The sequence below is a fragment of the Hemicordylus capensis genome, chromosome 2 (genome assembly GCF_027244095.1).
Source record: "Hemicordylus capensis ecotype Gifberg chromosome 2, rHemCap1.1.pri, whole genome shotgun sequence".
In the NCBI taxonomy this organism is placed as follows: Eukaryota; Metazoa; Chordata; class Lepidosauria; order Squamata; family Cordylidae; genus Hemicordylus; species Hemicordylus capensis.
Window position 1 is genome coordinate 19,300,935 of NC_069658.1, and position 15,986 is coordinate 19,316,920.

The following is a 15,986-nucleotide window of genomic DNA, read 5'->3' on the forward strand; positions in this document are numbered from 1 at the left end:
TTTATATTGCTTCTACAATGAAAAAAGATTCAATACTATACTTCCTTTAAAATTAGCAACTGTAAATAAGATAATATATAATGTGATTAATCCTTAGTGAGTAAGTCTTGGCAATAAGTTCCATAGAAATTGGTGATGTTACATTTTTTAAAAGCACATTTAGGAATCAAGGTATACAAATGCCCATCAATGAAATCTCCAATATCACTACACTGAAAGTATAGTCATTTCTGTCATACGCATTTCCTAATTTTTAAAAGTTCTTAATATAATCAGAAAAAAATGTAATAATGTAGCTTATCATCAAAATGCAAACTAACTTCAGTTATAGGTAAGCAATCCTTTGGAAATACGATATACACAACATATAAAAGAAGACTGTTAATCAAATGCCTACTGAAAATGACAGGCATTATTTTATTCCTTCTACATGTTGTCTTCAATCCTATTCCATTAAAATCACTGGGAATTTTGCCATTGACTTCGACAAGAGGAGGATGGCACCCCTAGATAATCACTAGTAGTGAACTCGTAAAGGCTTGTCAAAATTCAACATCTGGTTCAGAGATGCTCTCCACATAGAACACTTTATACAGTGTACTGTTATGTGCAATTGCCAAAACACTGAAAACACTGCAGCTGTTTAATTGTAGATATATCTGAGGCGTGTCCAAAGAACTACAGGCAACAATGTAGAGAACTCTATGAAATGAAACTATTTGGGAGAGCAAATTCAAATGTGCACTTCTCTTTACTATCCCAAAACAAAATGAATTATTCCCAATATATAAACATCTTCTGGGCTTTACACTGAATTGTTATATTCAGAGGGTCCTGCATTAATAAATAACTAAGAAACCATTTCTTATGGTCACAGAAGAAAATTCTATTTTTGCTGATTGCAAAACTTCATTTCCTCACATATATAGTAAACAAATAAATGTTTGTGTCAATGTCAAATGACTCTTTCCCCCCCCAAAAAAGAAGAAATATTAAGAAAGTCATGGTAATTTTCTTCTTTTAAGAAGGTTTTTGTTCAGAAAAACTGCCTTGACAGTATCTAGTGGATCCCTAAGCAACTGAGCAGTAAATGCTAATCCCTAGAGTAAAATTATGGCTTTTAAATAAATTACGCTGGGTGCTGAACAGAACTTTAAAAAGAGTTTATTCCTATTAACAGCATTAAAAAACAACCAGTACCTCAAGTGTTTTTGTCATTGTTCCTCAAATAACAAAAGAGAAAACATATTTTAAAATTTTAAAATCTCCAAAATCTAATTTTGCTTAAAACTGCTTATAGATAAGCTCACGTAGAATTGCTATTCCTGTGAATTTTTTTCCTATGAAACATACTATAAAAATATAGGGCAAAATGAACATAAATATTTCAATTGAAATTTCACCCCTAAATAGAGTTATGCCATTAAAACACACAGATACAGAGGAGAGATGGGGAAAATGTATCTCTCTCTCTAAGGACACTTTAAATGCACGCCAAACAGAAACTGTACATACTTGAGCCAGTAAAATGTCCACTTGCCAAAGAAGTTGGTCCATTTTTCCCACTGCTCACGGGAGGTGAAAACATCTAAAAGAAAACAAAGAGGAATTATTGTTGGTAAACAGGATTTAATTTCATTCAACTTAATACAAAAGCTACAATAATGGTTTATTTAAATTTGAAATATGTCAGCTTTCATAATGCCACAGCGGTTTTTACAATCCATGCCCCATTCTCCCCACCCCCTTCTCTTAATTTTACTCATTCCCCAAACAATGTAAGATTGGAGGAGGGGACTCTCAGTACCCCATCACAATATTAAGACTTAAGGGGGGGGGAATCTCAGTACCCCAATCACAATTTTAAGACTTAATATCAGGAAAGAAAGCCCCTTCTGAAACATTTAGACTGATAAAGGTGAGGGGGAAAAGTTTGTGACTGAAACCTTGGTCATAAATGTAGCTATATCCATTTCCATCCCGTTTTAGGATCTGTCTGTCATATGTAAACCCAAATAAGATGAATGCAAAGTTCCACCTGCCCTAAATTTTCATCTCGGCTCTTAATGTGAGAGCAATTTGAAGCAAGACTCTCTCTCTCTCCCTCTCTCCCTCCCTCCCCCCCCCCTTTCTCTCACTCTCCAGCATTTATTTCAACCCTAATTGGTTTCCATCTTCTTCGACGTGTCTAGTGGATAATACGCACCTTCCCTGAGTCAGAGACTACAAAAAGCAAAGGAACAAATGGAAAAGGCGCAGCTAGAAAAGTGGGGGCTACAGAGCTGCCTCAGGCTACAGTTCCTGGCCAAACTTCCCAAAGCCATTTCTCGAAAGGAAAGTCTGGAGGACAACAGCAGACTGAGATAGCCCCCACTTACAAGGCAGATTTGATATTTTCCCCTCCCAGCACTGAAATTATGTAAAGGCACAAATGCATCCTACATCAAATTGACTTGTCTTGGTTCCCACCCCCACCCCCACCGCCCGTGAATAAATAAATAAAGACTTCTGACATATTGGAAGGAGGGGAGAGAGAGTGGGGAAGATTAGGAGGGGGAGAAAAGCAGGAGTGGATGGGGTGGGGGGAATATGGCACTAGGCAAGAACCCAGGACCTGGTTAATATTTGGCCTCAAAACTAAGATATTTGCAAAAAGTCTAAAGAGAAAAATTGTAATGTTTAATTAAAAAGAAACACACACAGGCGCGCACACACACACTACCCATCAATGGAGGGGGGGGGCAGTCTACAGGAAAGTTGCAACTCATTCATTGATAAACAGAAGCAATCTGAGATTTCAGTGAAAACTTGAAACTGAACTAGTCCTGGATTTCCTTTCACTTTCCATGTGCCAAAAAATGAAACAAGGGAAGAACTAAGTGCACACTATAAGTAACTGATTAGCCATCAGTTAGTTGGTGTACAAGCCATAGTTTTAGAATGCAATGCACCATGTTAAGGAACTATTGTTAACCAAGAATAATGAGAAATATCCACAATTTTTACAAAGGATGTGTGGATTCATTTTGTTTTGGGGGGAGTCAAATGATAAAAGCACATCCAAGCAAATTGTAGACAATATTCCATCTCCTTTCAGACAATTTAACAGGATTCTAATTGATAATAATAATAATAGTAATAATAAAGCGTGCATATTTACCGTGGGTCTAGCTGCTGATTAAAAATTACTCAATGTACTTAGCTCACAGTTTTTGCTTTGTTTTGGTTTAGTTTAACAGACTTTTTTTGTTTTTTTTTTACAGCTGTTGTTAATTTCCACCGTTGTTTCTTACCGCACTGAAATCCAGTAAATCACTGAGTTCTTTGTCCGTCCCTAAGGCAGCCATTCGCTGTTGGTGATGCATTTTAGCAAAATCACACAAACCTAGAAACATGGAAATAACCGCAATCAGAAACCCAGTCCCGAGCCTTACAGGAAACAACAATCGGATTTTTTTTTTTAATGAGACTAGGGAGGAGGGGGGAGAGGTTGAGAGGGGGGAGATGGAGGGACAGCGACAACAACAAGGAAGAGGACAGGAAAGGCGATATTGTAGTTCCAACGAGCCGCTCGAAACCCGGTTAACAGGCACTCTAACCCCAAATCCAGAAGAGAGAGAGAGAGGAGGAGAAGGAGGAGAAGAAGAGCCACGCCGTTCAGCGCATCGTTTATGCAACAGGAGGTTCCACGAGGAATGAATGAGAGACCCAGAGTAGAAACTACAGCCATCAGCTCCCAACTTTCTTTTGTATTTATTTTGCACCCTTTCCCCCTCCGGTACAAAGGGGCCGTTTCAGATTATTTTGCTTAAAGGCGACAACAAATTCTTGAGAATGGAGCAACAGACGCTCGGTCGGTGCAAAAGCAGGGGGGAAACAAGAGAAGATGGATGGGGAGTTTTGGGATGGGGTGGGTGGAAATCAGCCTCTCCGACAATCAGCCTAGATACCGATTCAGATTAGATTGCTGAAAGTCTGGGAGGGGGGAAGAGGGTTCGCCCTAAACAACTGGACCTTTAATCTACGAAAGATACCTGGGAGAGTGAAAGCAACTCAAAAGCAGCATCTCAGGCCCCGTTTGCAACAAAGTCATCCGTTCCTTTAAAAAGCGAACAACTGAAAGGCGGGGGGGGGTGTGTGAAAAAGGCGACTGCAGCCCTCCCCCGCTGCCCCCCATGGAGAGAAGGGGGAGAGAGAATTCCGCGCGTTTAAATAAAGCCGCCACCAGCCACCAGCTCTCGCCCGGGCTCTTTCCAGGAGTACCAACCACAACTAACTCCAGCCTAGAGACATGGGGAGGGGGGAAGAAGATGAAGAAAAAAGACCTACCGGCCGAGAGAGGAGGAAAAGGGCTCCCTTTCCGACCACAGCCCCGAGCTCTGGGTTTCATTGCTCGAAATCACTGCATCCACCAACCGCACACACAACACGCACGAGAGAGGGGGAGAGAGAGCGAGAGGAGGAAGGGGAGAAGGGGAGCGGGGACCCCGCTGGCGCCACGCGCAAGCTCTCCCCGAACTAGGGAAGGGGAGAAAGGAGAAGAAAAGGAGACGCGGCGGAGGAGGGAGGATCGAGGAAGCCCTGATTCTGAACCAAACTCTTTTTCCTGCCTTGGGGGAAAGGGAGAGGAGCAGGAGGGGGGGAGGAGGGGGGACCACAAACCACTACAACCCCCCAACCCCCCACATCACACACAAATAAACCCAAATAAGCCGGACTGCAAGTTTAGCAAAGGGAAAGGGAGCCCGGCGGCGGCGGCGGCGGCAGCAGCACGAGCCGCCACGCTCCCCTGGTGCTGGCTTAGCTTTCCCAAGGAGATCCCCCCTCCACACACACGCACACACACGTCCACACTGCCCCCCTCAAGGAAATCTCTCTCTCTGTATATCTGTGTCATAAGGGCAAACGGGCACCTCGTTTTCGTCCGTGCCCATGATCGTGTCGCTGGAAACCTACACAGGAGTTGTCCGTGTCTTTTTCGCCCTCCTTCCCGCCTCCCTCCCAATCCCAAGCACTTTTCAAGATTTATTATATAAAAATAATTCTTCCGCCGTTCTCACACGAGCGCGCGCGCGCACACACACACACTCAGAATCACAGGCGAGCAAAGCAACTTTATACTCCTCTTCAAATACACGTGATACAAAGACTTTGCCAAGAGGGACAACATTCTCTCCTGATCCCCCCGGCACCCCATTGCCCCCATTGTTTAAGACACTTCCATGTGTGTATGTGTGTATATGTCTATGTATTCTCTTTGGAGAGCCGATTTTTTTAAATATTACTTCGTGCTTCGTTTTATAATCTGCATTTACCTAGATAGAAAGTATTGCTGCAAACTTTTTCCAAAATTGAACGTCTGCCTTGCTTTTTACACAAGTTTTTTTGGAGAGGATGCCAGCCTCCTCCCCTCTCCACCCCCACCTCTCGCAAGCATGTTCAACTTTAATTTCAAAATGTGTGCTACAGGCCGCATAGTATTCCCGTTCCCAACCTCCTCCCGTCCAGCAAGACAACCAGATTGACCTTCCTTTTTGTCAACACGAGATAGAAACCAAATTCATTACTTGGATAGTGGTACAGTATAGTTTTCAGGTCATGCACATGTATTTTCCTCTATTTATGCACCTATTGTTAAGTGTGTGAATACTATTACATACACAGTGCAATTCAATTCACATACCCCAAGTTCTATCAAGTTTAAAATACACTGGGATCAACATTAAAAATAAAAATACTCCAAGAGGAAATGGTAACTTTACCTTAAATGGCCACAAATATTTTCACAATATTCCAAGAAAAGATATTTTTAGGGGAAGAAAAGAGCAATCTTCTGCAAAGGTGCTTTATGATTTCACGTGTTTGACCGCCAAAAAGAAAAACAAAAAAACAGAAAAAGTACTTTTAACTCGTACTCAGTCTTGATCCAGATAATATTCCACAAATTTAAAGCAACTTTACACCGGGTGAGGGGGTTTGCTTTGTTTTTGATTATCCACCATCAGGCAATTGCCATAAAAGTCTTCCCACCCAAATAAAGCAAAATTAAAAGCCAGGGAAAACATATATCACAACAAAAATGATAGAAAAGGAAGATCCAATAACTTTCCCCCGTGTCTTTCGTTATAAACACATGGCTACTGATAAACTATTTTGAAAAATCTCGGTGGCAGTGCGATTTTCCTCCTCTTTTTTTAAACAACAAAAAAAAAGTCTTAAACTTGTTCCAACTTTACAGATCTCGCCTCCTCCTTCTCATCATCATCATCACTGACTCCCCCACGGAGAAATTGATAGTAATACGTTTCCCTGAAAGATACATTGTAATCCATTCACATCCGGGCAATGCAGTGGTGCTTATAAAGAGGAAAAAAAAAAAAGCTGCAGCTACCGCCACCGCTGCTCCTGCACGTTGCTTGCTCCTGCCGCGACGTCTATTACAGAGAATGACGACAAAGGGAGGGAGGGAAGGAGCGAGTGAGCATAGAGAGGTAAACAGTCGGGCTAGAAAGTCCACCAAAATGGAGGAAACAAAACTCTGAAAAGGAGGAGGGGAAAACAGAAAGTGAATGAGAAACTGAACTTCATTCTCTGATTAAGACTTAGACTATAGGAAATGCAAGCTTCGGAAGTAATTTCGCTTTTGCTCCATAACAGCTTAAACCACCCAAATGCATTGTGGTTACCACCCAGACAGAACTGTATTGGCTCAACCAGAGTTTTAGCCTCTTCTCTTGGCCAGTTGCCAGAACTGGAGGATAAAAAGCCAGATAGAAATGTCAGCTTAGCCTTTATTGCTGTTAAGTTTGTGCAAATGCATGTGTTGACATGGGGTGGTGGCTGCATGTGCAGTTTTAAGTGCATATGTATGTGTCGTGAAGGTTGTGTGTTGTAAGTGAAAGTATACATACTGTTTCATTACTGTTTCACTACTGAGTCACTGTTTCACTACTGAGTTCCACTTTTAAAAAGGATAGCATAGACCTGGCTGACACAATTTTTCAGCATATACAGTATTTGGTGACTGCCTGGGTACCTGGTGCTCTCCCAACCAATGTGCAGGTGAACCAGTCAGCCTGAGTTGAGTGTTCGCCTCCCATATTACTTCAGGTCATCCCTCAGAAATCTGTTGTTGATCTCTGTTGTTAAAATTATACGTTTATCCAGAAGACAGACAGAGGATCTTTTTGAGTGTATGTTAAGAAATAATCTTTGGTTCCCCTTTTTGTGCACATTCATCTGACTATTGTTTGGTCAAACTTTTTTGGCTGGTCTTTGACATGTGAAACAAGTGATAGTGAGATATTAGAAATGCATGTGTACACAATTGGCAGTAAAAATCTTTCCAAAGCTAAGAGAGCCATCACTGTAAAAACTAAGTGTACTATTTTTCATATTATCTACAGTTATTATTAGGAGTATAAACTAAATATGAAGCTGTCATCCATTTGAAGAATTTTTAGTTGATTAACCAATAATTGATTAGATTTGCATATGAATGAAACTAGGGGGTGGGAACTTGCTTTGGGATGCTGCATGTTCATATTGCAGCTGGAAACATAGGAGGAATTATCTCACATGTAAGAAAGGAGGAAAGCCTCAGATAATTGTTGTAGGTTATTTTATCAAAATGGCATTTTTGTTATAGGTACTTTAGAAATAATTACTAATAATTACTAATAATAGCTAACTCCCTCAGCGCTCTTCTCTCCAGGAATACCATTTCAGTCTTTCTTAGGAGGTAAAAAGATTGGGGATGGCATGGTTTACAACAATGCTCAGCGGTAAACTCTGTTCAGAAAGTTGAACCAAACCTGAACCAAAGCCACCGCCACCAAAAAGAGTTCAGAGGTCCCCCCCCCCGTGAACCATAACTGAACCCAAACCTAAAAACTCATGGTTCTCTCTCAGCTGAGCTGGAACCAAACCCTAAAATACAAACACCCTCTTTGGATGTTATAAAAACTGGGGATGCTATACTCATGCACAGTATTCCCGAGAGCATCCTCTGAAGCCCCACCCAGCACTGAGGTCAGAAACCTCATCTTCCCTGATGTCTATGGTTACAGGTTTTGTCTGTAGAGACAAACGCTGTATTCATAGATTCTTCCCTTGATACAGAACACTGGGCACCCCAGTGTTCCAATCACAGAAAGAATCTGATCACAAGTACAGTGTTTGTCTTTGCAGACAAAGGCTGTAACTGTGGGCAGCATGGTGGAGTAGGGATGTGCACAAATTGGGATTCGAAGGGTGATTCATAACATATCCCCTGCACCTTTAAACAGAGGAGAGCAGGTGTGTACTGGCATGCTGCCACACATCCCCATGCATACTGGTGTCCTGCAGGGGCATCTGGGGGAGAACACCACTGGCTCGCCAAAATAGTTCGGAGGAGCGCCAACGATTCAGAGAGTGGCGGCGAGCAGCAGGGGAGCAGGTACGCACCAGCTCTCCTCCATTTTATAGGTGCAAGGAACACGTTACAAATCATTCTTTGAATCGCGATTTTCGTGCACATCCCTAGGGTGGAGGGGTTTCTGAGCATGTCTGCACAGTGGAGAGTGCTCTCAGGGATACAGTACACAAGTACAGTGTGCCCAGTTTTAAAAATGTCTGGAGAGTGCTAAAGAATAGTAACCAGTTCAAAATAAATAGTTCAGTAATCAGATGTTCAGTGGCAATTTGAATCATATTTTTTTCCTGGTTTTTAATCCTGTTGTAATGCAATGCATTATGTTTGTAAAGACCTTTAAAAATCAAAAATAAACTTAAAATAAATATTTTATCAAGTTAGTTGTATTCACTTTATAGAGTTAACATTGCCAGGAAGAGTCTGATATTATTCATAAAACATGGTTCATGCAATGATGGAGATGAGCCTACAGAATAAGCTAGTTAGCAGAGAGGTCATGTGATGGGGTGAGCAAGTGAGAGCACGTGGTGGCAAGGTTGCCAGAACCTAAGGGGTATACTCATGGGTCAAATGGGCCATAAGCCAGAATTTGGCTTTTTAAAAGTCCAATCTGGCCACCTAGTGTGGTGGCAGTGATGCTGCCATTTTGGGCAGGCAGGCAAACATAGGGATGAGATACTGCAGCTACATGCAGTCACACTGTAGAATGGGCAAGTGAGTGCACTCCGGCAACCCTGCAAACTGAGCAAAGAGACACTTTTAAAAGTGGCGATTCTCTGATATTTAGTAGTGGGAAGAGCAACTGGCCCTATCCAGGCCCAGCACAGCATCCCTCTAGTGGCTGTTGCTGGTATCTACTTTATGCTTCTTTTTAGATTGTGAGCCCTTTGGGGACAGGGGGCCATCTTATTTATGTATTATTTATTTTTCTACGAAAACCGCTTTGAGAACTTTGGTTGAAGAGTGATATATAAATATTCATAGTAGTAATAGTAGTGTTTGCAGCAACACTGAAATATAGAGCAGGCAGGCAATCACATGTGGTCCTGTCTGCCGTCACCACACTGCTCATTTCCCTCTTCTTCCAAGCCAGTTGAAAGGAGAGGAGAAGGTGGAGCTAAGCAGCGTAGGCAGGGTGATGAAGGAGCACTGAAGCCAGAGAGTGCATAACATCACCTCCAATAGAGACCAGCATTGGCTGCGGGAACCCTTCCCCCACTTTCCCAGGGGCTTCTTAAGATCTGTGTGCCCTGAGGTAAGAAGAGAGCCCAAATTAGGGGAGCTCATATAATCAGCTCCTAAAGGGACCAACAATGACGCGAGACAAAAATTTATGCTGTTGTTATTGTTGCAAATGCCACTGCCATTCTGAGAAGACTTGTCAGGTCTTTGAGCCCCACTGCCCAATCTCTGGGCTAGCAGCTGCTACCGAACACAAGAAAAAAAGTAGAACCACACCATACCACTTAATCGCTGCCCTTTCTTAATTAATTTTTTTTAAAAAAAATTGTAAATTGCCCTGAATGTCAAGGCAGAAAGGGTGTGTGTGTGTAGTAAGTAAATAAGCAAATTACTTACTTACTTATTAAAATGTGTGTGTGTGTGTGTGTGTTAAGTAAATAAACAAATTAAATAAAGGGAAGGGAAGAGACAAAGAGATGTGGTGCTGTTCCACCTTCCTTCCTGTTCTCTCAAGTGGCAGCTGTCCCAGGAATTTGGCAGTGAGTTCAGAGACCAGACAACCCCAGTATTCTCAAAACGATGGCAGCAGCAGTCCTGCAACCCACCTGCAACTCACTTCTGGATTACAACCCACTAGCTGAAGACTTCTAATCTAAATGACACCCAGGTGTAGCTATAATTGAGTAGATGGGTTCAATCGATCCCCCCAGCTCCTGTGGGCCCCCACAGCTCCACCTCTCCCGATTTTCTTCATTATCTCCCTCATTCCAAGGGGCTGCCGGGGAGAGGGGTGAACACGGGCCCCCTCTCCCCTAGCTACACCCCTGATGACACCACATTCTATCCCTAGGCCAGGTTTATCTACCCAGCCAAATAGACCCATGTGCAAGACATTTTCAAAATATTGCAATTTAGCTTTTCTCATCAGTGGTGACAGGACATTTGCACCCAATACACTAATGGTGTTTTGAGGACAGAAATAAGACTGTAAACGCTCTGATTGGTGAAATAACACATAAAACTTTTGTTTAATTGCTCCATGTCTGGACTCATGAGAGAATACAGCACACTAGGGGAAATATGCACATTAAGTGGGGATATACTGGAATTTGTCACAAAACAAAACAAGTGGAAGATATTCATATGGAATGTTATTGTATTTTGACTTTTGTGAACCTTGGGTTGCCATATGAAAGGCGGTATAAAAATTGAAGAATGAATGAATGCATGAATGAATGAATGAATGAATGAATATACATGTGACAAAAACATAAAAATAATAATGTTCACCTTTTAAAGTCACTCCCCTAAACCGTTTCCCTCAGGGACCGGGCAACTGCTACTGATATTGTTTTGCATTGGCCTGAGCCACAGTCCTTTCAGATTATATATATTTGATTGCATGTTTGTTGTTTGATTGTGTGTTTGTTATTTTAATTGTTGTTTGTTAGCCACCTTGAGAGCCCTTTTGGACTATAAGGTGTGAGAAAGCGGTAAAATGCTTTTGTATTTTATTTATGAATTTTTGGTACCCCTCATCTAAAAAGACACCAGGGTCTAAAAAGACACAGAATGAAAAACAGAATTTGGTGCCTCTAATACCCTGGGGATAGCATATTCTGATTGATTTTACTAACTGGGAAGGTTTGCTGCTGTTGGTACATAAGAAGACTAGGACCAGGGAGACCCGAGTGCAAATCCGCATTCAGCCATGATTTGCAACTTTTACATTATTATATTCACATAAATTGTTTAAATGGTGGTTTGAATGTTACTGAATTGAATAAATAGAAATTAGTAATTAGACAGTAGCAATATCCTAAACTGTGTTTTGATATGTGGATATAGAATTCTCGGAAAAGTTACTCATCCTTTTGCATTTGGTGTGTTGGGTTTTCTAAATGCCTGGCTTAGTCACCATGTTCTCAACCAACTGCCACCCATTCCGGAAGCTTCTCTCCAAATTTTCTGACACGAACTGGATCTAGTCGGTTGTTGTGTTGTAATGTTGCTTCCAAGACCAGTAAGATCAGTGAACAGATCAGCCCTTTCTGCTAGATTTCTGCCAAAGGCTGCATTCACACGGACCTATTTATTTATACAGGCTGAACCCAAAGACTGGATACAGTACTAGTTCAGTTTTGGATCTGGGTTTTTTTAAGTCCTCCATGTCACAGGGCAAACTTCTTTTGAAAGTGATGGGCGATCCAAATGTCATTTGTGATCAGGGCCTAAGCATGGGGCGGATTGTGGGGAGTGGGGCAGGCTTCAAGCCCATTACTGTAAGGAAAAAGAGAATGGACAGGAAGCTTTAGGACAGGAGTGGGCACTAGATAGCTTGGGGACTACTGGTAGTTCTCAGGCCTATCTGAAGGAGGTCTCCAGGACTTTGGGGCTAGCTTCTCCATCCCTTCCCTTCCAGCCAATGCTGGCTGAGTGGAGGCTAAGGATGTGCGCGAACCAGCAGATGGCTGGTTCAGTGGTGGGGGTTACCTTTAAGGAGCACGGAGGGTGCTCTTACCCACCCACCCCCCATTGAGTTTCCTCTTGCCACCCCAGTCAGCCTCAGACTGGAAGTTGCCGGTGCATGACGTGCATAGGTACACTGGCCACTTCCAGTCTGAGGCTGACCGGGGCGGCAAGAGGGTATCCTGCCACCCCGTGCCAGCTATTTTGAGCACAACACCAGTGGGGGAAACGAGGCGGAGGAGGGTAAGAGCACCCTTCCTGCTCCTTAAAGGTAACCCCATCTGCCGCCGGACCGCTCGGACCACCAGATCTGTTCGGGCACATCCCTAGTGGAGGCATTGCTGCACCATTTTAAATATTTCATTACTTGAGTGATCAGGGTTGCAGCTGCTTTTATGTTCTCATGAAGTTCTCTCCAGTTTCTTCCCTCACAAATAAGATTCTCTTGCTTCCCTCTTGTCTTGCAGCAGAATTTGCCTGGAATTCAGGCGCTTTGATGTTAAATTGCTTATGCAGATGATGTGAACTTTGGTTCAAGCTGCCATTTTGCAATCATCTCCACCTCCCCAGGTTGCCATTTTGTGATAAGCTTCACCTCCCCAAGCTGCTGTTTTGTGCTGGTAGCTCCTAAAGCTCTGAACCATAAATAAATAAATAAATAAATAAATAAATAAATAAATAAATAAATAAATAAATAAAGTGGTCCCCAGAAGCCTAAGTCTGCCCACCCCTGCTCTAGGTCTTGAAGAGGTCATTTATATAACCAAGAACTGTGTTCTACCTGGGTTTGGGAGCTGTGTGCGCTCCCACTTTTTGGTTGTGTGGAAGCAATGTAAGAGGAAAACCTGGGTAGAAGTAATTGTGTGGAAGATAGGTAGGAGGAAAAGCTACCCAGGTTTTCCTCTTACATTGCTTCCACACAACCAAAAAGTGGGAGCACACACAGCTCCCAAACCTGGATAGAACACAATTTTTTATTGTGTGAATGACCTTGAAATTTGATAACAGAAAGTTGTATATATGTTCTCCTATGTGACATGCTCTCACCAGAACTGTAAATCTTGGGATACTTTGTCCCTGTAGGCATTCCCTGTGGAGAAACAACCATGCAGGGCAGCAGGAGGGAGGAACAAGTACCATAGCAATAAGTTCCTGAGATCTCAGGAAGAGCAAGAGCAAACCAGAGCTGCTGATAGATTTTATAGGCCCCCAAACAAACATTAAGTAAATCAGTTAAACCTCTGCTCTCAAGTGCACAAAGAAGAACTGACACTAGAATCCAGGACAGTGAATAGTGCCTATGGGAGTTTTGTCACGGCACTTGTGTATAATTAGTATATTTGTGTATCATACTAGGGATGTGCACGGAACTGGTTCGAAGAACTGGCGATTCCACTGGTTTGAAGGCAGTGGGGTCTATCTTTAAGAGCAGGGGAGGGTGCACTTACCCCTCCTGCCACTCCCCCCTGCCACCAGCATCCATGTTTTACAAAGCCAATCAGGGTGGCAGCATACCTCCCTGCCTCCCCATTGCCCTGTGCGTGTGTGACATGTGCATGCCTATGCCGGCGCATGCAGGCGCGTCAGCGACTTCTGCTCATATCTGGGAGATGGGGGACAATGGGGTGGAAGGGAGGTACACTACCGCCTCGATGGGCTTTGTAAAACATGGACACCGGCGGTGGGGGGAGCAGCGGGAGGGGTAAGTGCACCCTCCCCCACTCTTAAAGATAGACCCCTGCCGCCTTTGAGCCTCCCCACCATGGTTCCGTGCACCTCCCTATGTCATACTGCCATATCATGCAATAAAAAGTACAAATCTGGTAGTCAGAAACACAACAAGCCAAATGTAAGAAACTAAAAGAAGTTAAAAGACACCATTCAGTCCACTACTTTTCCAAAACAGACATGGAGCCCTTTCTCACGACCAGTGAGAAAGAGCTACCCAATTTGCAGGGAGGAAGCCCGAAAGTGCTTACCTCCCCGCACACTAGCAGGCTGTCTTCCTTGGGTGGGCGGATCGCCTGTCAGTAGCTTGAGGGTCGGGGGACACATCTCCCCGCCCCGCCCCACCACCCCCAGTGCTCAAATAATGCACCACGCAAGTGTGCAGTGCATTATGGAGATCTCCCCTCCCCTTGCCGCATCTGCCAGCCGCGGGTGGCACACAATCACTCAAACGGGGTTAGGAAAGTGCTTGCTCTCCTAACCCCATTTTGAGGGAGGCTTCATAGGCAGGTTTGCTGCCATGCAAAACTCCCTTAGCCCAGTTTTTCGTGTGCATGTGAATAGTCTCATGGACTTATGGGGGGCGGGGTAGGGTCACATTACAGGTTTGCACTGGGCTCAGTGAATGGTCTTGAGCACGAATCTATTTGTCACTATTTGTGACACAAGATGATGAGACTTTCTTCCTAAGAAGGAGAAATAACCAAAATTCCATGGACGTGCCCAAAATTTTGGGCATGCCCAAACTAAGCTTTTTGGATCCCAACCTTCAATTAGCTATTCCTAACTTTTAAGCAGTTAAAATTTTTCTAAAATAAACTTTGAACTAGGGCTGTCCCAAGGGTTGGGGGCAACCCTGGCGAAGCAGGTGCACCTGGTCCCTTTACTTGCATGGTCTGGCACCTCCTGTCAGGTGGATGGGTGCATGTGCGATGGACCAAGCCGGTGCTCCTCATCCCCCTCACTTGCCTACTTGCTTTCATTTTCACAGCCTCAGCAAAAAGGAGGGGTGATGTTCTCTGTCACTAGGGATGTGCACAGAACCAGCTGGCCCAGTTCAGTTCGAGTCCGGATCAGACCGAGCCAGTTCGGTCTGGCACCCCCTCGAACCCCCCTCCCCAGTTCTGTTTGGTCAGAGGTGGTTTGTGAATACACACACACACACACGTCACTTACCCCCTCTGGGAGAATTGTTGGAGGTGGGGGTCCGCAGAGGTTCCCCCTCCCCTGCCAGCCTTCCTTGCAGCCCAAACTCTTTGGCCCATTCGAGCCTTCCCCCTCTGGCACAGCGGCCATTTTGGAGGCTGCTGCGCCTGTAATCGGCCTCTGCATGACCCAGGCCACACAGAGGCCAATTGCACAGGTGCAGTGACCTTCAAAATGGACAGTAAGTGACATTAAAAATTATTTTAATTTTTTAAAATAATGTTCAGTCCGGGGTTGGACTGAACATGGGGTGGTTCGGTTTGACCCCGGACCGTCGAAGCAAACCAGCTCAATCTCAAACTGGCTCGACGTTGAGCTGGTTTGCATATCCCTGTCTGTCCCCCACCATGACAATAAAAAGGGGTGCCTGTGGCAAAAAGAGCAAGGTGAGAATGACAGGGATGGTGAGCACCCACTGTCTCTCATCACAGTGGGCAGCCCACTTCTGCTGCCACTGGCTTGCTGCAGCACATTATAATGATATTGCCATGTGCATTGCCGTAGCAGGAGGGACATCTCACTCAGAGGAAGAGAGCAAGGGGTGGGTGAAAGGGATGAGGAGAACCCATTTGGTCCAACACCCATTTGGTCCAACACCCATTTGCCCGCCTGCTCCCTCACTTGCCCCTGCCAGCCCACAGGGTCGACACATGACATACACCATCACTGTCCCTCCCCAATTGCCACCCTAGGCAACTGCCTAGTTTGCCTAGTGGGCAGGCCAGCCTTTAAGGGAACTGCTAAAGGTAATTCTGAAAGGCTTATTTCACAAGGGTTTACTTCTCTGAACCCCACTGCAGTTAAGGAATCTGACTGAGCTGTAGAGGTCAGGTTTCTCTATAGGTGATGCTGTGTGCAGGTTGTTTGTTTGTTTGTTTGTTTGTTTGTTTGTTTATCACCCATGAAGACCCATGAGCAGTAGCAGCAGCAAGGAAGGGCAATTGCAGCAGCTGCCATCCCCAGCATTATGCATATATGAGGGTTA

At 44.0% G+C, this 15,986-nt stretch overlaps 1 protein-coding gene across 19 annotated transcripts in view; it reads right to left on the minus strand.

Moving 5' to 3' along the window:
* TCF4 (transcription factor 4) overlaps nucleotides 1-6,148 on the minus strand; it is a 515,439-nt gene extending 509,291 nt beyond the window's left edge. For 3 of the 19 annotated variants that reach the window (XR_008314851.1, XM_053289331.1, XM_053289327.1), the window contains exons 1-3: nucleotides 4,330-4,810; nucleotides 3,294-3,385; nucleotides 1,516-1,588 (exon numbers count right to left, since the gene is read on the minus strand). Coding sequence is in view for 18 of the 19 variants with exons in the window: in XM_053289331.1 (XP_053145306.1) it covers nucleotides 1,516-1,588; nucleotides 3,294-3,385; nucleotides 4,330-4,390 (226 nt within the window). In the remaining variant the exon portion in view is untranslated. Of the gene's footprint in view, nucleotides 1-1,515; nucleotides 1,589-1,946; nucleotides 2,103-2,206; nucleotides 2,340-3,160; nucleotides 3,386-4,329; nucleotides 4,814-4,913; nucleotides 5,016-5,762 lie in introns of those variants that run through there. The other 16 variants (XM_053289328.1, XM_053289329.1, XM_053289332.1 and 13 more) reach the window with 15 other exon arrangements.
* Nucleotides 6,149-15,986: the final 9,838 nt, after the last annotated feature.